This window comes from Sebastes umbrosus, chromosome 19, assembly GCF_015220745.1.
Source record: "Sebastes umbrosus isolate fSebUmb1 chromosome 19, fSebUmb1.pri, whole genome shotgun sequence".
Classification (NCBI taxonomy): domain Eukaryota; kingdom Metazoa; phylum Chordata; class Actinopteri; order Perciformes; family Sebastidae; genus Sebastes; species Sebastes umbrosus.
In genome coordinates this window covers 12,947,518-12,974,862 of record NC_051287.1, presented here as the reverse complement: position 1 = coordinate 12,974,862, position 27,345 = coordinate 12,947,518, and the positions used below count along the sequence as shown (strand labels likewise).

General features: G+C 40.1%; 1 protein-coding gene and 1 long non-coding RNA gene across 2 annotated transcripts in view; both read left to right on the top strand.

Annotated features, from left to right (window-relative positions):
* The window catches only part of LOC119478401, a 33,595-nt gene extending 12,112 nt beyond the window's left edge, over positions 1 to 21,483 (top strand). The window contains exon 3 of the long non-coding RNA XR_005204438.1: positions 21,271 to 21,483. This is a non-coding gene — a long non-coding RNA (uncharacterized LOC119478401). The remainder of the gene's footprint in view (positions 1 to 21,270) is intronic.
* Positions 21,484 to 23,385: 1,902 nt separating this feature from the next.
* Positions 23,386 to 27,345, top strand: part of col27a1a (collagen, type XXVII, alpha 1a) — an 82,170-nt gene continuing 78,210 nt past the window's right edge. The window contains exon 1 of the mRNA XM_037753353.1: positions 23,386 to 23,877. Within this exon, the coding sequence (XP_037609281.1) occupies positions 23,825 to 23,877 (53 nt within the window). The 5' untranslated portion in view covers positions 23,386 to 23,824. The remainder of the gene's footprint in view (positions 23,878 to 27,345) is intronic.

Here is a 27,345-nt window from a genome sequence, read left to right as displayed (position 1 = left end):
AAAAAATTGCTTGATTGTTGTGGTTATGTTTCAGCCAACATTTAAAGGTCCCATGTGTAGGAGTTAGGAGGATCTATTAGCAGAATTATAATATTCATAACTATGTTTTCATTAGTGTATAATCACCTGAAACTAAGAATCATTGTTTTTGTTGGCTTACAATGAGTCCTTCATATCTACATGGAGCAGGTCCTCTTCATGGAGTCCGACACGTTGCTCCACCATGTTTCTACAGTAGCCCAGAATGGACAAACCAAACACTTTTGTAAGTTCTGTTATTTTAGTGGCGTTTGTCACGTGTTTTCTGTACTGATGTGACATTGTTTCCGTACGTATTTTACTTAGTTTGTGTACTTATTTTAAGCCCAACCATGGCATTTTTCCGAAATCTAACTAAGTGGTTTTGTTGCTTAAACCTAACTGCGGACATTACCGTAGTTATCTTTGCGTGGTGTAGCTAATGACTAGCAAAAAGCCTAAAATGTGTCCTCCTGTCATGCTATTTACAGTATACAGGTTTACATGAGACTGTGTAGTTTTATCATAAAGGTTTTCCATCGTTTGTGGTTCCTTCGTCAGCATTTATAACATTTTTAATCCACAGAAAGGGTGGACAGTCCAGCTGGCATTTCTGTACACTAACCACAAGCTGGCCAAGGAGGTATAATAAGGTATGGAAACTGTACAAGTTATGGGGTTTGAGAAAGTAAGACAGAAAAAAGATATAGAACAATGGGTGAAAATGACACGAGCTGAGAGATAAGTGATGTAGTGAGGGATGAAAAGGCAAAGAGGATAAATAATAAGACACAATCAGAATTTCTAAGACAGAATGACACAGTATGTATGTATATATGGAGTGAAGCTGGCAGAACAGTGTGTCTCAGTGTCTGTTGTTTCACCCACAAACAGCTCAGTTTAGGAACATGTTCCGAGAATAAAGTTAACATCTGTTATTATTTCTCTGCTTCTGCCACTGGGGTTAATTTGTCTCACATGAACGTTATGTACACTTACAAAAGGTATAATATGTAACAGTTGTTGGTTGCTGTTTGTAAACTCATGGCATCCAAAGTTGTACCCTCCTCGTCAGCTCAATGAGCGAGCGAGAGAGAGAGAGCAGCGATGGTGGAGCGAGCTATAGGGTGAATGAAGAGAGGGAGTGGCGTTAGTGAGAACACAGCAGTGAATCAGAGAAATAAAACGTTATTTTCTGATTGTTTCACATCGGTTATGTTCGAAATAGTGGGCAACTCCTTGGCCTGAAAAATGAAGCCAATGCAGAAGTACCTTAAACTTGTATTCTTTCTAACAGCCAGCAGGGGGCGACTCCTCTGGTTGCTAAAATAAGTTAGATTGTATAGAAGTCTATGAGAAAATGAGTCTAATGCTCACTTGATTTATTACCTCAGTAAACATTGTAAACATGAGTACATAGTCTCAATCGTTAGTTTCAAGTCTTCTTCAATACAGCATGATGTTCATTTAGTAAATTATGGTCCCATTTAGAGTCAAATAGACCATAAAGCAGGGGATGCTTTAGGGCGGGGCTACCTTGTGATTGACAGGTCGCTACCACGCCGTTGTCCGGTCTGGGAGTTGTCTGTGTTTTTGTCTTAGAACTTTAACCCTTTCACTGTGTGTTTTCAGTTCATGAAAGTTAATTATTGCATTTTGGTCACCTAAAAATTTCTTATTCAGCGTTCAGATGTACTTAGCTCCACCCTCTCGTGTCACTCTGGTTGCAAACTTTTGGCGACGGCCAAAAACCAAGATGGCGATGGCCAAAATGCCAAACTCGAGGCTTCAAAACGGCATAGGATTACAACTCTTGCGTAAAAATAATATTTAATTTCAGATACCTACGAAAGAGATAGATGGGAGTATAATTACCCTCATTTCTCAATGCATTGATATAAAACAGTAAATGTCAGAGTTAACCAGGACCAAGAAGGTACTGTGTGACAAGGTATTTTTGTGTTTCAACCTGGGTACTTTAAATTCCTCTATATTTTTCTCCGATAGGTAATTAGTAGAAAGTCAGTTAAGTCAAGTTATACCACTTATAGCGCTGCCTGTGCGAGTGTGAGCAGTGTTGTGCCTTCTATATAGCGGGGGGTGCAATATTTAGCTTCAGGGTTGCCACTTCCTTTGATGCATGTTTACAGTTTATGTTATACATACAGTGTGGACGCAGCAGACGCACCCACATGCATTCCTTCTTACCCCGTGGCAGACTGAAGGTAGTCTTTTAATGGCAGGAAGGGCTACACCCTTTTAAGTACAAAGTTGAAGATTTTATGAATATGTTGGATACTGTTTGTGCTCGTTTCAGTGAAAGAGCCTTAATTTCATGACACAAGTGTCAACCCCGTGACAGTCTGATGATTACTGTACTGTTTCTCACCATCTAGAGGCTGTGATCGTGCTGTGCCAAAATATTTCCATATGGCAAATTAACTGCAACATTTTACAGTGGGAAACACAAAAAAAATTTGAAAGTGGAGTTATTTTTCAATCAGTTGACAAACTTGGAAGGTAAAGGAGTTTACCTCTAGCGCAGGACTGTTGTTAGATTCCTGAAGACTCTGGATTAACCTAACCTCATACATCCACAACTGATTGACACCCTTGTGCACCCAAATTATCATAAACAATATTATGGTGAGACATTAAATGAGCATGCATACAAATAAAAATAGAGGTAGAGTAGGTTGTCATCCAATTACCTAAATCCTCCTCTACAGGTGTGTGAGAGATATGCACTGTCACCACGTTGAACCTGAGAATAAATGCATCCTTATCTTTAGTTCATTGAGTATAAAGGAAGAAATACATAAACAATGTTGACTTTGTGACTGCCATCTACTTTATGTGGTTTAACCGATAAATAGTGGTAAGTGGGCTGCATTTATTTAGCATTTTTATTAAAAGAGCTTTACAATTTTCCTCTTTTCTACTCATTTACACAGCCACACTCACACACACCAATGGCAGCGTGCTATATGCAAGGCACTGGCCTAATGGGGAGCAACTGGGGTTCAGTGTCAGGGTTATTATAGTAAACTAAAACTGAAACTATAATGAAAATAGGCAGTGAAGAATATTGTTAGTAAACTGAAACTAAATGAAAAATGACATCCTATAAGAAAAACTAAACTGAAACGATATTGCCTGGTTAAAAGAACAAATAAAAACATAATAAAGACTAACGTACATTAATTTCAGTTTTAGTTTTTTAGCTATAATATATCACCACCGAAAAAAGGAGACAGCATGAATATCCGTCGACTCTTGTGACATTGAACCACAGAAAATGAACAGACTTGCTACTCCAGGAGATGACGCTGTACCAGGATTGCTTCATATCAGACACTAAAGTAGCGCTAAGATTAAACATTAATGCCATTCCTACACAGTTCTCCAACCATGTATTTTGTATGTATATAATGCTACGTACTTCTGAGGCATTATACCTGGCCCTAACAAAACCAAACTAAAACGAATGTAAAACTAAATACAGTATATAAAAATTTAAAATAAACCTCTCTGTGTTCAAAACGTAATGTTTCATTCAGTTTTACAACATGTTTTTACACGGCTTTGTTGAATACTCGATTCTGATTGGTCAATCACGGCGTTCTACGGTCTGTTATTTCTTTATAGCAGACCGTTGCTATGTATAACAGACCGTTGCTATGGGCGCAGTTCTGATGTTGTACTCTGGTGGACCGTTGTTGTGTCAAATTATTGATTTCTTAAGTAAGTAGCCATGTAATAAGCGGGATAATGTGCAGCTAGCGGGTCATTGTTGTGAAAGAATCCCCTTCAGGGCGATGAAAGACCCTGTCAGGGTTTATTTCACAACAATGACCGGCTTGCTGTACATTATCCCCGTACTTAGAACGTGTTGCTTTTAAGTTTCACTTTCACTTTTACAACGCAGTAAAGCAGGCCCCTACTGACCCACATCTATGAGGCTAATAACGACTGATAACGCACATTTAATGAGCTTATAACAGTCAAATCGGGTGCAATTATCGACTGGAAATCTGTCCAGAAATTGAATATACTGTGCATATGACGAAGAGTGATGTTGCCACATATGAGCACGTATAAACACACGGAGGAGTACCTTCTGCAGAACAGAGCGAGTATTTGATCCAGCGGCGGGGGGACATATTTTTTCATCATGTAGAAAATCTGAGGACTCCATGCAGACTATCACTAATCATGTGAAGGAAGGAGCCTCGTACACAGAAGGTGTGTCGATGTTTATGTGTCTGAACGTAAACAGATGAGAGAGTCAACAGGCCAGCTTCAGGGTAGAGGAAGGAGTTAAAAGGCTCATCTTTCATCTCTAGTTAAATGAAGCCTTTTGATGGATGTTTTCTGTGAAACGAGTCTCAGTGATGCCTTAGTGAGTGCCCTTCATAAGGCAGAGCCCTGGCTCTACACAGGCCTGCTGTTCTAGTGGGAGGCAAACACGGGGAATTCTCAAAAGTCCATCTGTCTCTTTCTGACCTGTTTGGATTTCTGCAGGAAGTTCAGCTAGCGAATATAGGTGTGACTGTACTATGATATTAATGAGTTTTGTAGAAAGGCCCCATTCAAAATAGGCCCTGAAAAAAAAGAGAGAAAAAAACACGGCCCCACCGGGATTTCAGTAGAGCTTGCATCCTGCCTGCGTCTGAGAGAAGGAAGGAGTCAAATCAAATTTTATAAATTGCACACTTATCTTCTATTTCAGTTGCTGGAAGCCGAAACAGCTCAGGACAAATGTCCGGGTGCCAGTTTTTTTTTTTTATAGCTGAAATAACATTTTCTCCCATAACCGGAAGCAAAAACCAGAAATATAAAAGAAAAGTGCACATGAAGAGAAGATAGAGGAAATAGACATAGACGGATAGATGTGCCCAGAGGCTTTTTTACAGACTCCAGCTTTAGACAAGCCTGTCATTAAGGTTTGGTTTACTGGGACAAGTGTGGCGGTTTAAGGCAGGAGTCTTCATATGAGACAAGGCTGCAGAAGACTGAATCCTTGTTGGGAAATGACAGTGGCCTCCGCCTGGTTGCTGGCACCAAAAATACACAGCTGGAGATGGCTAAGCATTGGGTTTGGGAACGTATATATAAAGTTAATTATTGTATATGCTCAAAGAAAAATATGGTAGGCTGTCGCTAGCTACTAATTTTCGTTCTGTCTCTTGACTATTAGACTTTCAGTAACGAGCCCTCTCCGTGTACAAGAGGATTATTGGATTGTATTTGTTTAGTCGCTTCTTGTTGTGGTAATTTCTTTCCATATGCATCTTGTTCAACATATGATTTTCTTTCCAGGAATCACTTTGTAATATTAAACTGTGTTCTTTGCCAAGTTGCACAGATCTTTTTCTTATATCTAAACCTTCAATGAATGGACTGAGTGATTCTGCAGCACGCATTGTGCACATACAACCACCAGAGGTAGCATTGTTCCTCTATGGGCCCATCACTTAGTAATCTGCAGTCTGATCTGTGTTTATGCATATCAAAGAAACACTACACTTTGCAAAATGTATTTCAAATAGGGCTGTCAATCGATTAAAATATTTATTCGCACATTTTTTTTATCTGTTCAAAATTTACCTTAAAGGGAGATTTGTCAAGTATTTAATACTCTTATTAACATGGGAGTGGGCAGATATGCTGCTTTATGCAAATATATGTATATATTTATTATTGGAAATCAATTAACAACACAAAACAATAACACATATTGTCCAGAAACCCTCACAGGTACTGCATTTAGCATAAAAAAATATGCTCAAATCATAACATGGCAAACTGCAGCCCAACAGGCAACAACAGCTGTCAGTGTGTCAGTGTGCTTACTTGACTATGGCTTGCCCCAAACTGCATGTGATTATCATAAAGTGGGCATGTGTGTAAAGTGGAGACTCGTGGGTACCCATAGAACCCATGACACATCTCACACATTCACACATCTCGAGGTCAGAGGTCAAGGGTCCCCTTTGAAAATGGCCATGCCAGTTTTTCCTCGCCAAAATTTAGCGTAACTTTGTAACGTTATTTAGCCTCCTTCGCAACAAGCTAGTATAACATGGTACCAATGGATTCATTAGGTTTTTTAGTTTCATATAATGTCCGTATATTCACTCTAGCTTAGAACTGAGCCCGCTACAACCTCAAAAAGAACCCATTTTCACTCACATATCTTGAGGTCAGAGGTCAAAGGACCGTTTTCTCGCATAAATTAAGCACAAGTTCGGAGCATTATTTAACTTCCTTCACGGCAAGCTATGACATGGTTGGTACCAATGGATTTCTTAGGTTTTCTAGTTTAAGTTTCATATGATGCCAGTATCTTCACTCTAGCTTTAAAACTGAGCCCGCTACAACCTCCGAAAGATCGTTTGCATTTAAGAAATTAGTGCCGTTAAAACAGATTTGCGTTAACGCGTTAACTTTGACAGCCCTAACTTCAAAACTTTAATATTTTCCTCTAGTTGTTGAAATTTTCCTGAGTAGATTCAGACGTGTCCGAAGCAGCTTTCTAAGTTTGAAACTCCGGCTGTGATGCTGCCGGTTTGTCGGTCAACAAAAGACACACATCTTATTCCTCCTACACTTCCGACTCCACCTAAGGGTTTGCACATTTTACGTCGTGGTGTGGGCAGCGGTGGCCGCAGTCACCAAACTCTCTCTCTCTCAGAGCCTTCATTTACCTGGATCCAGGAAAAATAGAAAACAGAAAGAAAGGGTGTTTGTTGTGCTAAAAATGAAGAGAACAACATTACGAATGAAAGGAGGGAGCCTTATAATAAAATGAAAGAAAAGACATTCATTGAATAAGAAAGGAAGTGAGTGAGAGATTAGAGGGACGAGAATAATGTGAGGAGATAGCCCCCAAAAGGTAATCATTTAAACATGACATGAGAGGCAGCACTGTGCCCTTCTTCTCCTTCTCTAGACCTTGGAGCAACTAACCATGAATCCAGCTTTTGTGATGTAACAGTGTATTGACCCTTGGAGGGGCCCCGGACCAAAAGAGGGTGTTTACTTGAACACGCAAGGAGCTCGAAGCGTTTCACAGCCTCCTGTTCCCCGAGAGGGCCGTGCAGCGTTCGTTGACTGCCACTGGAAATGGCACTGATCTCTCCTCGGCTCCCTCCCTCCAACAGAAATAACAGAGGCACATAGAGACTGTATTCAATGTAAGTATAAGTCATTCCGGCTACGGGCGGTCACATGTGCCAGAGCCGCAGATTAACATGGCTCCATGTACAGTCCAACACAAAGCAAGTCATGAGCTCTGGGAGATTGTTTGTTTGGAGGAGAATCATACTGTCTGTCATTAGCGTGGATTCTGCTTTTATATAAAGACCAATTCACTCTTCAACTGTATGTAGTGTATTATCATCACATAGAGGAGCACAGTGGGAGCTGATGTCATGTCTTGAAATATCCCAGAGGTTAGACGAGCCCGCCTGAGATCAGGAGGTGAAACATCAGCAGACAAGAGATCCATCAGTTGAGATCCAAGATATTTTTTTATTCTTTTGAGCAAAGTACTCTCTGTTGAACCAGAGGAGCTGATTATTGAGCTACAGCATGTAGATTTAGGATGACGCTTAAAAAGTACACTTGCTGTTATTTTATTTATAAAACTCTGTTTAAAAATAACTTGAATTTGAACCTCCAACAAAGACTTACTGGATAGGTATTGCAACTAATATTCAAAGTATGGAGAAAATGACTTTTTCGCTAAATCTACCGGTTGACAAATTCTTGCAATATTAGGAAAAATGGATTGGGTTTGTACAGTATGAGCTGGTATGTATTTCCATCAGTATAACACTTGTATAAATGTATAGGTGACCAAAAAATATGATATAAAAAAACGAATAATAACTTGAATTCAAATAACTTTGAACCACCTACAGTAAGCACAACTTAAGGTTTCAACATGGTCTATTGATGCTATCATTGAATTAGTTGTCCAATACTGTTTTCGCAGTTTCAGAACTTCAAACAGTTGGAAGTGTGTTTAGCTCGCTGCGTAGCGATGCACCTACACACATAGTGAAGGCAGAAGACTAACATTTGTAAATTAGCACTAAACACAAAGTTCTGCTGAGGCTGGTGGGAATGTCACTATTTTTGCAGGATACATTTAAATGTTGAACTTGTGATGCACTAGAAGAATTGTCACCAAGTCATTAGGATACATCATCTGGGAACCATGAATGTTTGTACCAAATTTCATGACAATCCATCCAATAGCTGTCGAGATTCTTGAAGAATTTAAGATGAAAATTGGAGGAGTTATTCCAGAAAGGTGGAGTATAGTGTTAACCTTATGTGTTCAGTTGAAACTTTGGGAAGTCCTGAATTTTCATTTCCAAAAAATATGACTCACAGAAAAGCCTTCATTACAGAAACTGGGGGAATGTCTGTTACTGTGGTAATTTATGCCCTGTCCTGCTCTGTGTCAGTTAAACTTGACCTTAACGTGATCACAGCATAAACAACGTTTATTACAATCCTCCAATCAGGCTGAAATGTGGCATTTTCTCCAAAGTTTCACCCTTTATCTTATAAGTCATGCATAAAGTAATCTTTAAATAGAATAGAAAAGTATATGTTTTACTCAAAATGCATGAAAACTTTTGAATTTCTGGCTTTATGAGAAATTTGGGACCTAAAAATGGTGCCACATCCCACAAAAGGTTGAGAAACCCAGCATTACCCATTGAAACACCAACAGTAAGACAATAAAAAACAAGGCAAGCTAATAAATAAAATAGCAAAATCAGAATCTTGGTGCATTATACCCCAATGCACATACTTAAAGATTCATCTCCACACATCAAAATGGTCTAATTCAGGTTAACTCTGCCCATTACGAGGGCATACTGTAAGTCTTGTCTTCTCATGTGTCAGTCACTGGATGAGAAAGTGGAAACCGGCATAAACGCACAATGAAGACAATGTGAGGCAAGATGGTGGAAATATGCAATAAAAGCAGTTACAGTTACAGTGATGTTATGGAACAAGCTCCTTATTTTCTGTCCAACAGAGGAGGTTGTTCATACCGTGTTGTAATTATTTCCAAAATATTTTGATGATGTATTAATCGCCTTCAACTTAAGCCTGCATCTGTTTTAAAAAAATGATTATTTCCAGATTCTAACACTTATTGAGTCATAAAACCATTCAACAATGTTTGACAGGAAGGGAATTATGCAGATTTAATTTGGCCACTGCAGGCATTATACAAACAGTCTTTGTGTCTTTAATATGATAATGGAACAAAAATGATATGACTCTTGACGTTATTATAATGGTTTATCAGGCGTGGGATGATGAAATATTTGGAATAGGTGCTACTGGAACAACCAATAAAGCTGCGAAACATCCTCTACAAATTAGTGCAACTGTGGTGCTTTTAATCAACTCAAATATTTTGTCATCCTCCAGATGTCTTTGTGGGCACATCATGTTGGGCTTATAACCTCCACGCCCAGCAGTTCTCCCTCTGTTCTCACAGCGTCTCTGCATCCTGTCGCTGTATCATTATCATTTATATGCTCGCGCTGGGAAATGCTGCTGTGCATTCCACTGGCAACATGAAAATACTTCTGATTTTATAACAAAAGTACTAAAAACAAGGGTTTAAGGATAGGAATTCACTCAAGCTGTTTGGGTTCTTGGGAACAGCACTATAACAAGACCAAGGGTTAACAACCAGCTACTGGCTCTGTGGCTGCACTATATGGCACAGCAGTGCTTTGAGCTAAATGCTAACACCAGCAGGGAGGAGACATCAATTTAAACAAAGCATGGATCTGTCAGAGCGATCGAGATTTATTATATCATTAATTGTTGACGAGATAATGATGCTACAGAGACAAAATTATACCAGCATGGCGTGGTAGTGGTGTGGACTCACTGAGGGTCCGTCGCTTCAGGCCTCCCTCCAAAGCCACTCCCCCACAATTATCATTATGAACTTATGAACACATCATAATGAACGTAAACAACGAACATGCCTATTATTAGTACTCACGGCTGTTAAGCTACAAAATTTCATGGCAATCAATCCAATAGTAGTTGAGATATTTCAGTCTGGACCAAAGTGGTGGACCAGCTGACCAACCAACAGACTGACATTGCCATCCTTACCAAAGAGAGACGAAACTCTGGTGCTTTTTTGATAACAGCGCTGCCGTCATTTTGGACTGAAAACGCCAATGAGTCCGTGGCCACGGATCTATAAAGACACGTATGTAAATCAGAGGAGAATTACTTTTTATTATCTTCTAATACACCCATGGGCTGTATGCTGTAAGCCTGTACCGTGGTGGATGTATTAACATCTCTGTTCCAAAACAACCGTTTATCGCAGCATTTATGTCCATCACTCTCTTTATGCTCCTCTGGGAAACGGCCAGGCAAAAAAGTTAAATAAATAAGTAAATAGCTATAATGTTATGCATATTTAAAATATTTGTTATTGTTCAATACAGGCCATTTCGGTAGAGACATTAAATATGACAATAGAAATGATCTAGTTTTACATTTGTACGGCACTTTGTAGGCAACGTTTTGCTGGCATCCGGTAGTCACTTTCAGTCCAAAATGCAGCTCTGCTGCTGGGCGCTGACGTTGCAATGGAACAATTGGCTTTCCTTTCTTATCAATATAGGTTCTTTGTCCTGACTGTTAGCGTGGCTAAAAAGATGATGTAATCCAGGGATATGGTGGCTACGTAATTCAACAATCAGACTTTGAAGACGGGAGCAGCTAAGGGCAAGGTGTAGATCTCAGATTAGTAACTATAACAATTAAGGGTTGAGAGCAGCAACGGTTGGTTGTTTGTCCAGAAGAAATCATATTCCCCTTATCCTCCATGCAGCCATCCCACATACTGTGTGATGGTTTAGCAGGAGCAAGGAAGATGTCTGTCTTTCATACCTAAATACACATGCAGTTAAATGCAGGAAACCTAAGTATTATCATTACCAGTATTTATTTTGGCTAGGGAGCAAATGGTAATGTGTGTTGGGTGTAACAATCTGTTGGAATAATTGTCAGTCTGGCACTAAGAGGAGGAGAGTGTGAAGGGTCCCTGTGTTCGTCTAGCCAGAGAGGTGGCGGAGCACTTATATAGAACCTGCTGCAAATATCTGCGTTATTAAAGCACTATTAAATTATTGGCTGCATGACGTGGTCCTCATATTGAGTCCAAGGTCAAACTCAATTTCCACCATACTGACGCCTCACCTTGGGCTACCGCATTTACTTGGGTGCATCTAACCACTCCTACGCCATGCCCACTTCAAAGGGCGCAAAATAGCTAAATGAGCAGGAAAAGGTTGCCAAATGAACACTTGAAAGTCAGGAAAGTACCAGCTTGTCACTGAGCTGTAAGTCACGTTGGCATGAAAAATCACTTTAGCTGACAAAGCGGCTTTGTTCTACTTTTTCCCATGTTTTTCATTCGATCACCGCTGTTTCACATAGCTTTGATTTTAATGGGAAAATACCTTGTGTTTTTATATAGGCTCCAAAGTTACAATTTAGGGTCATTAAGTTCAGCTGGAGGCATGTTTATGGGATGGGGTGGCTTCCTTAATATTCTTCTACTAACTACACGGAGGGAGGATCATGGTGTCAAGATGATGGAAGACAAACTGGGAAAAAAAGCACGAAGCAAGGTTTCTCTCAGCAACTACTTCAAAGTGTCCTTCTAAAAGGGTAGATTCTAAAATCAGTGTGGTCCTTATTCCCACCACTATGGGATTTGTGGCTTGGCTTGGCTTTGCACAGAAGTGCACATTCAAAAACTTACAGTATCCCAAAAAAAAAAATCCCATCTGCCAACCAAACTCTGTAATAATATTTAATAATAGTTAAAGGTTTGTGAAAGGTCTTTTGAAACAGTCCTTAAGAAGAAACATCAAAAGATGAATCATCAAATCATTAGGAATATTACATAGAACAATTATAGTCAAGAAAAGTGTTGCTAAATGTTTCTGACAGTAATTAAAGGTGCTATTGAAAACATTTTCTAGATGTCGCATTCTCCCTCCCCTCGTTCCATTGCATTTACTTCACAACAAGTCGTTGCCAGACGCTTACCGTCAATCTCAGCCATTTATCCATTTTTTCCACACTAATGACGACACAGAGACACAAACGTTGTTATACTATTAGCTCACAAGCCTTGTTAGAAGTGGGAATCAAACGTGAGATATCTTCTACAGAGATAAACAAAACATTAATTTTGGACCCGCCAATTTTTTTAAATGATTAATTCACAATCTTTTTCAGGGAAAGCCATACTTTTGTTCGGCACCTTTCTAAAGGCTATGTAGATGTATTATTTTTAGGGCTGTCAATCAATTAAAATATTTAATTGCAAATACTCACATGATTGGTCATAGTTAATTGCGATTAATCGCACATTTTTTATCTGTTCAAAATGTACCTTAAAGGGAGATTTGTCAAGTATTTAATACTCTTATCAAGTGGGCAAATATTCTTGCTTCATACAAATGTATTTATATATTTATTATTGGAAATCAATTAATAACACAAAACAATGACAAATATTGTCCAGAAACCCTCACAGGTACTGCATTTACCATAAAAAATATGCTCAAATCATAACATGGCAAACTGCAGCCCAACAGGCAACAACAGCTGTCAGTGTGTCAGTGTGATGACTTGACTATGACTTGCCCAAAACTGCATGTGATTATAATAACGTGGGCATTTCGCAGAGAACTCATTTTTATTCACATATCTTGAGGTCAGAGGTCAAGGGACCCCTTTGAAAATGGCCATGGCAGTTTTTCCTCACCAAAATTTAGCATAACTTTGTAACGTTATTCAGCCTCCTTCGCAACAAGCTAGTCTAACATGGTTGGAACCAATGGATTCATTAGGTTTTCTAGTTTCATATAATGCCAGTATCTTCACTCTAGCTTTAAAACGGAGATTGATTGCGTTAAAGAAATTAGTGGCGTTAAAACAATTTTGCGTTAATGCGTTATTATTGCTTTAACTTTGACAGCCCTAATTTAAAAAAAATATTCATCTACATAAAAATGTAATCACTGAGACCTTTACATGACTGGAATCGTGACATAAAATAAGCTGAGGAGGTCTGATGGAAAGAGCTATGAACTTTTTACTGTCCCTTTTTATTCACTCTGTTTAAAACAAGGCACTCTTATCTCTCTGCAATAAGATGTCCTTCAGGCTGAAAAGCCTCTTCATACAGCCCTATGAACCTGGCCTGAGAAACACAGAATGACAAGCATTTTTCAGTTGCTATTTCTGCTCTTTTACATGATATAAGCCTTCCTATTGCTTGCCAGAGGAAATGAAATGTTTATTATATAGCCCTGAGGGCTTTTGCAGCAAGAGTTAAAGAAAGGATAAGCTCTTCCTCTCTCTCTCTCCCCTCCAAACTTGGCTTCCTCTCGTGGCATACGAGAGGCAGGAGGTGGAGGTAGGGTCACAGAAATAGTAAAAGAGGTCCGGCGTGAGGAATGAAAGAGCGGGGAAGAGGGGGTAAGGGAGTTAAGATTGGCAGCAAAGTCAGAGCTCAGCCAATGCTGCATGCGTCTTGACTTACGTGGGACATCTCTGCAGCATCTCTGCACACGCTGGGAGGCTTCAGTTTGGATAGATGCATCCTAAATCTGTTCAATCTCCCGTTTCTTATAGAGGTTTTGATAAATGGAGGTTAAGCTGATAGATTAACCTCCTAAGGCCCCTTGCTTCAGGCTAACAGAGGTACAGTAAGCCACATTTTGCTGTGTAAGGTCTCCAGGCTCAGAGTTAGGGTTTCTTTTAATAAGAAGAAACGTTCAGCTTGGCCATACTCATAGGCCCAGTGATGGTTTGTGTCACCGTCTGGAAGAGGAAGTTCTCTCACTGGTGTGGACAGGACACTGGGGTCATGTGTCCCCAACGACTTGTGTCCATAGGAAAATTCTCCAATTTCCTGCAGTCACTGCGGCCACAGTGAGTCAGATAATATCCCATTATCAGAGCCATCTGAGAGTGATTCCAAGGCACAGCCACTGGCCTGGAACAGTTTGGCTTTACAGGACAGTTTACGGCAGCAATTTACCCACACAAAGTTCTTGTGTACAGTGCGGTTGCACACAAACACACATAAACAGTGCATATGCCAATTCAGTATGCACACAAGCAGCAATATTTACCTGTATTAACCTGGTCTCCAGTCCTTGCACTCAGTTTTAGAGAACATTCAATCAGACATTTATGAAAAGCTCAGCTGGTCACTGTTATTTAAAGGAACAGTGTGTTACATTTCGGGGGATCTGTTAGTAGAAATGTAATATAATATTCATAACTATGTTTTCATTAGTTTACAATCACCTGAAACCAAGAATCGTTGGGTTTTCGTTAGCTTAGAATGAATCCTTCATATCTAAATAGGGAGCAGGTCCTCTTCATGGAGTACACCATGTTTCTACAGTAGCCCAGAATGGACAAACCAAACACTGGCTCTAGCCTTACATGTTTTTTACGTTACCTGAAGGCCACCATAGTTCTCCGTTATGTTTGTGACTGCACTCATTTGTACTGTAGGCTATATAAGAAGTGGATGTAGTCACGGTCATCTTGGTTTTTGGATGTTGCCATCTTGGTGAATAAGACATTTTTAGGTGACCCAAATGTTACAATTAACTTTCATGATCTGAAAACACACTGTGAAAGGGTTAAAGTTGTAAAATAAAAACACGGACAACTCCCAGACCGGACAACGCTGTGGTAGAAACCACGCCCTAAAGCATCCCCTGCTTTATGGTCTGTTTGACTCTAAATGGGACCATAATTTACTAAATGAACATCATGCTTTATTGAAGAAGACTTGAAACTAGTGATTGAGACCATAAACTCATGTTTACAATGTTTACTGAGATAATAAATCAAGAGAGATGTAGGCTCATTTACTCAAAGACTTCTGTACAATTAGACTTCTTTTACCAAACAGAGGAGTCGAGAATGCAAGTTTAAGGCACTTCAGCATTGGCTTCACTTTTCAGAACCGGAAGTTGCCCACTGATTTGTACAGACAAAAAATTAATTAGTTGTGTAGGCTAAAGAATGAAAAATTAGGATAGCGAGAGAAGTTCAAATCCCGCTTCCTGTCTCACCTCCCCACACCCGGCCAATTGTTGCCTGAAGTGGGCGTGAATGTTTGTTGGTTTTAGGAAGTTACAGAAATTGTCAGACGCTATAAAATGCTGTAAAATCTACAGCAGTAGGTGACCTATAGAGGCTACATCAAAGACATATAGAGAGGTTCCTCCTTGTGAAGGGGAAGCAATTCAGGTAGGAAAAAATGTGTCTCTCGCTGGTCATCGGTGGAACCTGGGATAGTAATGTGTGTATGTGTGTGTGTGTGTGTGGAGGAAGGTGGGAGTGAGGGTAGAGAGGGGAGTAGTGGAGCTGAGAAATGTGAGTGAAAGACCATCTGTTTGGAGGGATCTGGGGGTCTGAGGGAGTGACACTTCCTGACCACTTCTGAATTATGTCAGAATGATGGAGACGGATGAGCTGCAGGGTCGTTCACAATCAAAATGGCACGATCAATACCGATCTTCTCTGATTATCAAAAACATATTGTACTCCTAACATGTAGCCTACTACCTCTCTGTTTTCTTTTCTTTTACTATTCCAGTAATATGGAAATATTGTATTTCATCCCATTTGGCTGGTGTCAGGAAGGAGACAGAGAGGCTGATGGGGGGTAGGGTGAGCCATCTCTGGGATGCAGAAACACTGAGCCTGGTGTAGGACCTGGTTCCATGGGGGAGTGGATACAGCATCATAATGACCAAGCCAAATATTTGTCTAGTCCATATTCTGAGAGCATAATGAAGTCCTTTTACTGAGGGCATCATTGGAATCTGGACACTGATTTTATGCCAGAGAGAGCAGGTTTCACTCGGCTCTGCTGTTTCCACTTAGGCTACCCGGGTCTCTGGTGGCCCAATCCAAATTCAATACAGAGCCTTGTGTCCAGAATAAGAATGAATTATGGCTCTGTTGGACAGATGATAAGCAGTGAATCGGAAATTAAATCAGGAGGTGAATTGCACACTTTCATTATACTGTGACTAGAATAAGAAGTTGCCTTGAATTTAAAGTAAGGGTTTCTCCTACTGTACATGCCGTTTATGGAGGGAGGAGCTCGAAAGGTGGAATTTCACAGCACCCAATCCAGCCAATTCCTCTCTCACATCTAAGAGCCTGCATACCTGTGCACACACTTACAGTATGTATATACAGTACATCTTCTATATACGCACACAGGTGCGGACTAACTTCCCCGGTGTGTTGCGCCTTTTTGACGGTGCCAAGTTGGTCCTGTGTCAATATTCTCTCTGACGGCAAAAAAAAAATGTGTCAGGAATGAAAAGAGGCAAAAAGCTGTATAGTCCAGGACTCTTCTGCTCCACTTTTACATATTGCAAGATATTTTTCCTGCAGGCTATAGCCTCCCATAGCCAGACCAATCTCCATAGCACTGGAGAATAGTGTGGCCGCTGCACCCATTATCATTCTGCTGTCGGGGGGGACACTTTGGCTTGTTTGTATTTCTTTAAACCAATCACAATTGTCTTGGGCGGCGCTAATCCCAGAATGCAGCGATGATGCCCTTGTAAATTTAGATAGGAAATATGCAGCCAATGGCAGGCTTATACCCACAGTCTATATCCGGCTTTTGCACACCTGTACGTTGACAGGTGCGTTAGAGAAGAACTCAAAATAGACTCCTGAAAAAAAAAAACCTGATGAAGGTCTGTGTAAACGAAGCGTTGTTACAATTAAACTTCTCCGACTGCCAGTGAAGAGGACAGTGTGCGGCAGTGTTTTTGCTCTATATTGTCGACTATAGAGACAAAAAACAGAAAGAGCTAAAAGAGCGTGAATGATAATGTTGCAATGTAACTGCTGTAGGTGTAAATAAGCAACTATTTTCTAACAAGTTTACCGTAGCATATTAAAAGATGATGATATGGTAAATGGACTTGGACTTATATAGCGCTTTTCTAATCTTCCAACCACTCAAAGCGCTTTACACTACATGTCAGTATTCACCCATTCAAACACACATTCATACACTGATGGCAGAGGCTGCTAAGGTGCCAACTTTGCCCATCAGGATCTAATCCAAATACTCATTCACACACCGATGGCTATGCCTTCGGGAGCAATTTGGGGTTAAGTGTCTTGCTCAAGGACACAGCGACATGTGACCTGGAGCAGCCGGGGATCGAACCACCGACCTTCCGACTGGTGGACAACCTGCTCTACCCCTCCGCCCCCAAATCTCAATGTTGTTTTTACAACTTTTAGACAAGTTTAAGATAGTGTACTCCAATTTAAACTTAAATATGTTGATGGATTAATATTTCTTTTAAGCAATTGGTCAAATTATGGGATAAAAAACCAAAAAAAAGTCCTGTTAAATATTCCAGCCATTCTTATTTTTTTAACCGACAGCTGTCAATGTCACTTTATGTGACAGTTCTGTTATGGAGTAAAGGGGAGGTGGGAGCTGTTATACGGTTGTAAAAAAAAATTACTTTTTAGACTACCAAAAAGAAAAACCTTCCCCCCTCCTTCCTAATAATTTGTTTACAGTCCCTAAAAACAGAGCAAAAGGCACTGTGTTAAGATTACAGTAAATGTGCATCATTTTAGCACCTTACAACAACATCTCAAACCCTGAACACCAAAATACAGTAAGAAAATAGCTAACACTGCAGAAATCAGTCTATAAACAGCACATAGTGGGGAAAGTCAACTCCATATTTCACACTTCAACAAGCGCAGGTCTGTGTGGTGTTGACACTCTGAATCCAGGGTAGCAGGTCTGAGAGCCGGCCCCCAAAAGACATGGTCTCCCCCAGCAGGTTATTCTGGTGTTATTATGAGAACTCAACATGCTCATTATGGTCGTGGCACTGCTTTCAGGGTGGCTGTCTACTCTGGTGTGCCAGCATTGGAAATGCTTGTGGTGAAGGAATGACAGGGAGAGAGAGAGAGAGAGAGGAAGAGACAGAACGAAAGGAAACGGAGAGAGATGGAGAGGATTTAGCAGACAAAAGTACAAAGACAAAAGGAGTCAGTGTAGAGTAGGGCGTGACAGTTACTGTAAAAGGGAAAAGACAAAGAGAAATAAATATAGAAAGACCTCGACATGGAACTGAGTGTAACATAAATCCCAGCAGACAGGAGCTTGTTTTACCGCTTTCCACCTCCCCTTGTGCATCAGCAAACCATCCAGGAAGGAGACAGAACCAGCAACACAAACAAGTGGACACAACCACCTGTAAAGGAAAAACACAAACCACAGAGACACTCCACATATACACGCACACACACATGCACATGTGCATTTATTCACCCACTCGGCACACACACACACACACACACACACACACACACACACATTCCTGGTATGAACAGTCTTCTTGTGTGCAGTGGAGCTGAGAGAGACAGCACTGTCTGGTGCACCGCCACCACCTCCATAACCTCAGCCACTGCCCGCCATGAAAACACACCTACACAGAGGTGACTGTCTCTACAACCTATTTATTTGTTGGGTGACATGAGGTTATTCTACGTCCACACGTGCGCTGAAAATGACGCAGCTCACGTTACTTCCCGTAAGTGTTTTTAAATAGACAAAATTACATAGACAATGTAATAAGTTTTTGTTTTTTTTAATCGTTGTACTTTTTATATAATTTATACATTTTTACTACTTGATCTTCTTCATACTTATATTGTTCCTACAAGGTTTGTATATTTTATAGTGAAAAAGTCAAATTTGAGTAAATTATTAACTTAGAATAAATAGAGAAATAAAGAAAATAACAAGAATAAAAACAAGGAAAAAAAATTAAAGGATAACAAAAACAGAAAAAAATATCAAAACAAGAAAATAAATAATTAAATAAAAAAGTAGTAAGCTAATATGATGGTGCATATACATATACATAAATATACATATAGGCTATCGTATATATACACAGACATATATACAAATACTGTATATATATTAGGGCTGTCAATCTGTTAAAATATTTAATCAAAGAAAAATGTACCTTAAAGGGAGATTTGTCAAGTATTTAATACTCTTATCAACATGGGAGTGGGCAAATATGCTGCTTTATGTAAACGTATGTATATATATTTATTATTGGAAATCAATTAACAACACAGCAATGACAAATATTGTCCAGAAGCCCTACAGGTACTGCATTTAGAATAAAAAATATGCTCAAATCATAACATGGCAAACTGCAGCCCAACAGGCAACAACAGCTGTCAGTGTGCTGACTTGACTAACCCTAACCCATAGAACCCATTTTCATTCACATATCTTGAGGTCAGAGGTCAAGGGACAACTTTGAAAATGTCCATGGCAGTTTTTCCTTGCCAAAATGTAGCGTAACTTTCTTTGGAGCGTTATTTATCCTCCTTTGTGACAAGCTAGTATGACATGGTTGGTACCAATGGATTCTTTTAGGTTTCTTCCCTCTAGCTTTAAAACTGAGCCCGCTACAACCTAAAAATCACAAGTTGCATTAATGCGTTTAAGAAAGTAATGATGTTAAAATGAATTTGCGTTAACGTGTCATTATCGCGTTAACTATAACAACCCTAATATATATTTATATATATATACATACACCTGTAGATACAAAGACATTTTTGTGTACTACTAAAGGTCTTTGTCACCTGGAAACAATTCATGCTGCTCATGTAAAACAGCGATGACATCCAGATAAATATAAACCATGAGAACCATGTGAACACCCAACCAAGCCCAGCGTCCAATTTTCTTAGCTTTTAGTCTGCAAAACACAGTATTGGTTGTTTATGTGTATGTACAGTACACAGCTCACTGTAAACACTGATATCCAAACAGCCTGTGTTGCTGTTACTCTTGCCGTGCATCAAAGAACAGTCTTGTGTCCTCACGAGGCCCAGGCTGCAATTTGGGCTCGAGGCGTGGCCCAGCACCCATTGGGCTGTGTCCGCCCTGCACACCAGTAATGACCCCTTCCCTATGGGGAGCGTTTGATCTGGGCTGCCTGTGTGCTTCAGCGGGGCCTATTTCTGGAGCGTGGGGGGGATAAAGGGAGCTTTCAGACTTGGTGCCAATGACCATAATTAAGCAGCTTTAAGGGGTGGCAGTGAGCGCGCTTGCAAGCGCAGAGTTTGTAATTTGGAAGAAGGGGGCAGAATCGCTGTGGCTCATTGGAAGTAGATGGGAGGGTCGGGTGGCACCCGGCGCTGAAACACAAGGGACAGAGTGTGTGAAGGGGACCGTAAAGAGGATGTTAATGACTTGCGTCCATTAGCACCCACCCCTGAGGCTGGCTTACCAGCGGCCTTAGGCCGTAGCTGACACACGCAGTCGGCTCCGCCCTGACGGTGTCAATCAAGGCGACCTTTCAGTGCTTCAGGCCTCTGGCCTGTTAGCTCAAATAGCGAGCGCTAATTCACTAACTTCTTCTGTAGCCTCCTCAGCTAGTTGTTTGTCCACTGTGTGCAGCATTCATTTCAACAAGCTGTTTGCTGTAGAGTTCATTCACATTCAGTGAGTTTAAGGTGGTGTTTAGGTAAGATAAGATCCTCCTATCTCAGAAATCACACACTTATCCACTTCAAATTGATTTAATTACAATCAAAACAGAATTACTAAAAATCATTAGTCGTCCTTATTTAGAAAGGAGATGATGGGCTGAGGCCCAAGCAGGTGGGTTTTTCTCAGAAATGAAAAGTGTTAGTACTGTTTGGTCGTTTGTTCACAAAAAACACACACATATTTTCTTATTTGCAACAAGTGACCATGCAAATAGTTTTGGTTTTGAGATTTTTGCCTCCACCCTAATGCGATGGAGGTGAATGGACATTTGTTTGTGGTGCTCACAGCATTGAAAAATGACCTTTAAGAAATTCAATAGCAACATCTCTCTGGAGAAACCATGTTCCAGTTACTCTGGATAATCCGAAGACCTTACTGTGAGCAGTTTTCATCTACTTTAAACTCGTAAAAATTGTCCGCATGAAAACTGTTAATCTTCTTTTTTCCACATTTTTTAGGAACACAAAATGTCTTTTCAACCTCTCAAGCATGAGGCATGTCAAACAGATGTCAGGTGGTAATTACTGGCTCTTGTGTGTCTTGTGTAGGCCTCGTCCTGCAGCAGGCCATGACCCCTCTTAAGGTAATGGGAGCTGATCCAGGTGCTGCACCCTCTTCATTAACACTCCTCTAACACAACGGACAAGACTGATGTCAACACTCACATAGGGGAAATGTTGCAAAATATCTGCACAGTGTTTAAACCACTATATGTGTGTGTCTTTATGTGACAAATAAAAGAGATCTTTCCAGAAAATGACTATGAAGATCTCAACCATCATTGTAAGTGTGCTTTGCAGTGGGTTACTCATGTAACGTGAGGGTTCGTTGTGTGGCGGTGGATCAGAATAAACATGCAGGATGGAGACGGATAACTTTTTAAGCAGCCACTTCCAATTTCATCAGTTTCACAACAACAACAACAACAACAACACTTCCTTCTCCCTAACTCACATGTCGTAGAACTAACCAATCAGAGGCCAGAAGGACCTGGACTAAGGTAAATGTCAGGAAGATACTCACAGGCAGATTCAAGATATTATTATAACTATTTCAAAGATGCTGCCGTAAATATTTGAACATGTACATATGTAAATGATGATCTTGTAAACATAAAATATGTAAATAATGAACTGTGTAAACATTGTAAATATATTTTTAGTAACTTAAAGGGACTGTTTGTAACTTTTTAAGCGTATAAATGTAGCGGGTTGGCACACATGCGCGTTTGCATATGCGCGCTCGCGTGTTCAGCCCCGGAGGCTGAAGCAGCGGGGCTGAGGCAGGAAAAGCCAACACTAGGATCAGCATTGATTCATGGAGAGACCTTCGTCTGGTCAGCTAACATTACTGCCAAGCAGGTGAAATATAGAGTGATATTGTGGTTTTAGCTGACGTGTGTCGCCTCACTGTTTTGAGCGATGCTCGTTCATGTCTATTTAGAGCGAGCACAAGCTCGAGCCCGACGCCGACTTTCGTTGACTTAACAGCCACAGGTGTCGCTGTTAACAAGCATTTTTGATTCTTACAAACAGTCTAATTAACTTCTAAACCTTACACTCATATAATTTTTCATATTCCAAGGGAAGATGAGATATACTTTACAGGGAATTCATAAAGTTCTCCTGTGCTGGTAAGTCTCACACCATCTCTCTCTTCCAAAGAAGTGGGTTGAATGACTCAAAGCCATCACACAGATGGTTTGCAGTCACCCTAATGATTCCCCACACAGGGATAATAAGGAGGAAAGTCCCCTGTAGGCGTTTCAAGATATTATTATAACTATTTCAAAGATGATGCCATAAATATTTGAACATGTACATATGTAAATAATATGCTTGTAAACTTAAATATGTAAATAATGAACTGTATAAAACATTGTAAATATATTTTTAGTAACTTAACTCAAATATATGAATTAACTTCTAAGCCTTACACTCATATCTGTTCATATTATACATAGGGGAAATGTTGCAAAATATCTGCACAGTGTTTAAACCACTATATGTGTGTGTCTTTATGTGACAAATAAGAGAGATCTTTCCAGAAAATGACTATGACGATCTCAACCATCATTGTGAGTGTGCTTTGCGGTGGGTTACTCAATATTTTTTTCTTATTCCAAGGGGAGATGAGATATACTCTTACAGGGAATTCATAAAGTTGTCCTGTGTCGGAAAATTCTCACACCATCTCTCCTCCAAAGAAGTGGGTTGAATCACAGAAGTGTTCAGTTCAGTTCAGCTTCCAGATGTTGTACACCACTTCTATGTGACACATACTGTTGACTTTTTATCTACCCCTGAGAATACCCTGACCTCCACCCTTACCCCTCTAAAAAAATAGGTTAAATCAGTGGAGTTAATATCTTGCCCATGTAATATATAGATTAAAACTGTCAAAATGTAATATATTAGCCCCAAAGAAATATCAGAATCATCCAAAAATAAAAGTGTATGTCTGTGAAAGAATGAAAACTCATTTTGACGAGCAGATAAAGGTGCATCACAGATGATTTGCAATCACCCAAATGATTCCTCCACACTGAGGGATAATAAGGAGGAGAGTCCCTGTAGGCGTGTCACCATGCTTCATTCAAATGCTCTACCGGTGCGTGGGGCTTTTGGGTGTCATCCATGTGGCCACCCTCCTGGAGAAGGAAAGGAAGGCGTGTAGTTGCTCGATGCAACCGCTGGGTTTGTGTAACTTGACACCTGGCCGTGCGGTGCGATTTGCCATCGCTTTACCCACAGAAAGCCTATTTAAAAAGGAAAGGGATGAGTCCAAACGCTCCTGACTCCAAAAAGAAACCCAGCTTTCTCTCCGGCTGCGCGTCCCCTTCAATCTCAATCTGGATTCGGCATAAATGAATGAAACACAGGGGAATATCGACAGACAATCTAAGCACAGGAAAAACTCTCTGTCAAACCGGCACTGCCAGGAGGAATTTATGTCGATGCTTGACAGGCAAATCAACATGAGTTTTTCCCTCTGGAACTTCATCTAAAAAGCTTGTCAAATGCGTAAAACTGCCCCCCTTGCAAAGGAGTCACGCTGTGATTAACGGGTCAGGTTTTTGACTGCCAGGACAAATGAATACAAATGAATTTAGGCACCCGAAGGAGAGATTGCAGAACCTCTCACCTAGACACAAAGTAAGTAGCATTTTGTTTTAATTTCACTGTGTCTGTGTGTGTGGTCATGGTGAGAGGATCACTGAAGTACAATAGAAGGAGCTGCATGCATCCATGTGCGTATACCTGTGATGATGAGCCGGCTGGCTGTGGTCCAGCTCTCCATGCAGGAGTGCTGTCCACTGGGACTAAATTCAATTTTTTTATTCTTATTTTATTCTAACGTTTTTATCTATTCGTTTGTTATTATACTGTTTAAACTTGCACCAACAAAACCAAAGCAAATTCCTAGTGTAACACCTGGCAATAAACACCATTCTGATTCTAATTCTGATTCTGATTCTGATTCTAATTCTGATTCTGATTCTGATTCTACTGAGGCTCTGTGCAGGGGTCTGTTTTGGACCATATGTGTCATTTGTCATTTGTTTGACATTTTTACCATAACTTTGCCAAAATGAGTCAATTTGTCCAAATGTTTGTTTTTATTTTCATTAAAATGGATAAAAATAGACCAAGCATTATAATCAGGTTCAATAAGATATACTATTCCCTCCTGTCTTTGAGTACTTCTGTGCAAGACAGATTATGAATGATTAAAGAAATATAGTTCATCCAAGTGTTTGAAAGGTTTGTGGCAAATATACCATGGGTGTCATTTGTTTGACATTTTACCACAACTTTGCCAAAAATGAGTCAATTTGTCCAAATGTTTTGTTTCTTTTTTTTAATTTTCATTAAAATGGACAAAATAGAGGATCAGGTTTAATAAGATGTACTATTCCCTCCTTGTCTTGAGTACTTCTGTGCAAGACAGATTATGAATGATGACAGAAATATAGTTCATTCAAGTGTTTGAATGTTTGTGGCAAATATACAATGGGTGCATGCAGGAACTTTGCCAATGTAGTGTTTACTAAACTGACTCATCTGACAGAGAAAGCAAAACAAGCAATTTATTCAGACCTATAAAGTTTCATGGGAAGTTCATCAGCATCCACTGGAGCGTTTGCTATAGATGCTTTTCATGTTTTTCCCCCTTTTACGCATTCAGAGTTCATGGCAACTTTTACGCACGAGAGGAATCCGACTTTAAAGAAAAGTTAGTCAGCTAAAACTATGACATTAGCTTTTGCAATAGTTTCCCCAAACATCCACACTTTATTTCAGAAAACATCTGCAACTGAGTTTTTTACTACTCGGTGACATAGACTGCAGATGTTTTACGCATGTGTTTACAGCGTCGATTTTAAAAGACATGTTATTGTAATATATGGACCGATATATTGGGTCTTCACTTGTTGACTTTTTTTTTTTTAGGGAAGTTCATGCAGAAACCAGCTGTTGCACAATTCACGTTGAAAAGACATCCCTCCATTCATGAATGCATTCATTCATTTGTGCGTAAAACTTAGATTGATATTTGGTTTGATTGCGCAGTGAACATCTGGATTAGTTGATGGATCAGGTGGAGATAGTTGGGATCAGACATCAGTCATTTAGGGAGCAGGAAAGTCCGGAGATTTCACACCACAGTCTCCCAGTTTCTCATGAAAACAAGTTGGCACAAATAGCATCAGCTTTATTTATCACACCTGGCTTGAATTTTTTTGCTGAAACTGTTATTCGATAAGTAAAAAAAAAGGTTAATATCCTTCAAAAATGTAGTAACTGCTCAATTAATTTAACATGTGCATGGATTGCAACATAGAACAGAGTCTACCTGAGAGGTATCAGCTGTATGGAGCATCACTACATGTCCACATGGTGTCGCCCTTTCTGTCTCACTCCTAACTTTTCACATCCAATTATTCTTGGGTTGGTATATTTTGACATTTTTTTTACATTGAAAAAACAACTATATTTTAAATATAACAAAGACCCCTTCTGAGTCAGTCACTCCTGCTCTAACTTGAATAATTAGTTTCAAATCCAAGTAGAGCAACAGGGTTTCCCAATGAGTCACATACAATTTAATGTTTATCTGCTCTTAGTCATAATAATAATAGTTGGAACAAGACTAATGAAGTTCATTTTATGAGTGGAAATTGGTCAGGGGGTAATTTCTTTTTCTTTTACTTGACTGCAGAGAGAACAGATAATGGACATTATGAGATGTCAGTCACCTTCTCTTCCTCGTCAGTCTCTGTTAGTGTCGGCTCATCCGTAGGAATTTTCCACTCTGCGTGAGTGTAGGTGTGAGTATTTAGGGGGTGTGAGTGTGCTCAGGGGGCAGGATCACCTTTGGGAAATCCTTTCAGGGAATCACTGAGTAGTCCAGACTTGTGAGAAGAAACTGAAACTATAGCTCAGTGTGTTTCTTCCTCAACCTTTGACTGGTCGCTGGCCTACAGATGGGCTGCTGTTTGAGTGTGTGGGGAGGGGTGGTGGTGGTAGTTTTGGGGGTCGAGAGGTTAGAATCAGAGTTTAGACATGGGCAATAAGAAAAATAGATAAAGACAATGATGTCAGAAAATACAGAACTTTGATTTTGAGGAAATATATGACAGTTTTCATTTCTAAATTACTGCTGCAGATTGTACAATATGGCACCAGATATCTAGATGACTGGTAACCAAGATCCAGATCCTCTGACTCACTCTCTCCATCAGAGTATTGCTCAATCACATTTAGTTTTTTCCATGAGATGACTTGGCTTTTTGATAGCGAAAGAGATGTGTCTGCTAATCACAGTTAAATTAAGAAGCTCAAAGAGTAGAGAAGGATGTTATCAGAGCAGCGTTTTTCTCCCTTCTGTCTTTGAAAACGTGAGTTCAGTAGCTCATGGCACAATATATAGGTTAGACTGTCTGCTTTAATGGATGACTCAGGTATTGTTCATCTGGCCTGTATTTTGTCCACTCAGCTTAGCTGACAATCCCCTCAGGGGAGTCATGTCGTAGCTCACTGTTGCAGTATGAGAAACAAACCAGACAAGGTCGGTTGTACAGATGTCAGCCCGGCTGATTTAAATGTCCACTGTGCACAAGTCCACCTCAGTGCTAAGAAAAAGCCAACATGTCACGTACACTTCAAAAAGAAGCTCCCTAATGAAAATCTAAACAAGCTACCGGCAACTTTTAATATGAAAAGCCAAAGAAAACAGCGGCGTTTCCCAGGAAACTTGGTCCAGTTTGCACAGATGTAAACAGCCCCAGGGACACAATGTAACTGCTGCAGTAAAAAAAAAAAAAAATCTCAGTATCCATGACTCATTTTCAGAAAGCGGATCTCTCCTCAGCTGATAAGACGCTGAATGAGACTGTAACCAGCTGGGAGTCTGGCAGACACACACACACACACACACTCACACAGTAAGCATCCTGAGTAACCGCAGCCAGCTGTGTGTGGGGTTGATTGTGATGAAGCTTTATTAGCAACAAGGAACTGGGAGAGAGAGGCAGACATAGACACCACAAACACACACCATCACACACATTTAGATACGTACACACACTCTGATTATAATCATTCCGGCCAGTCAGCGGG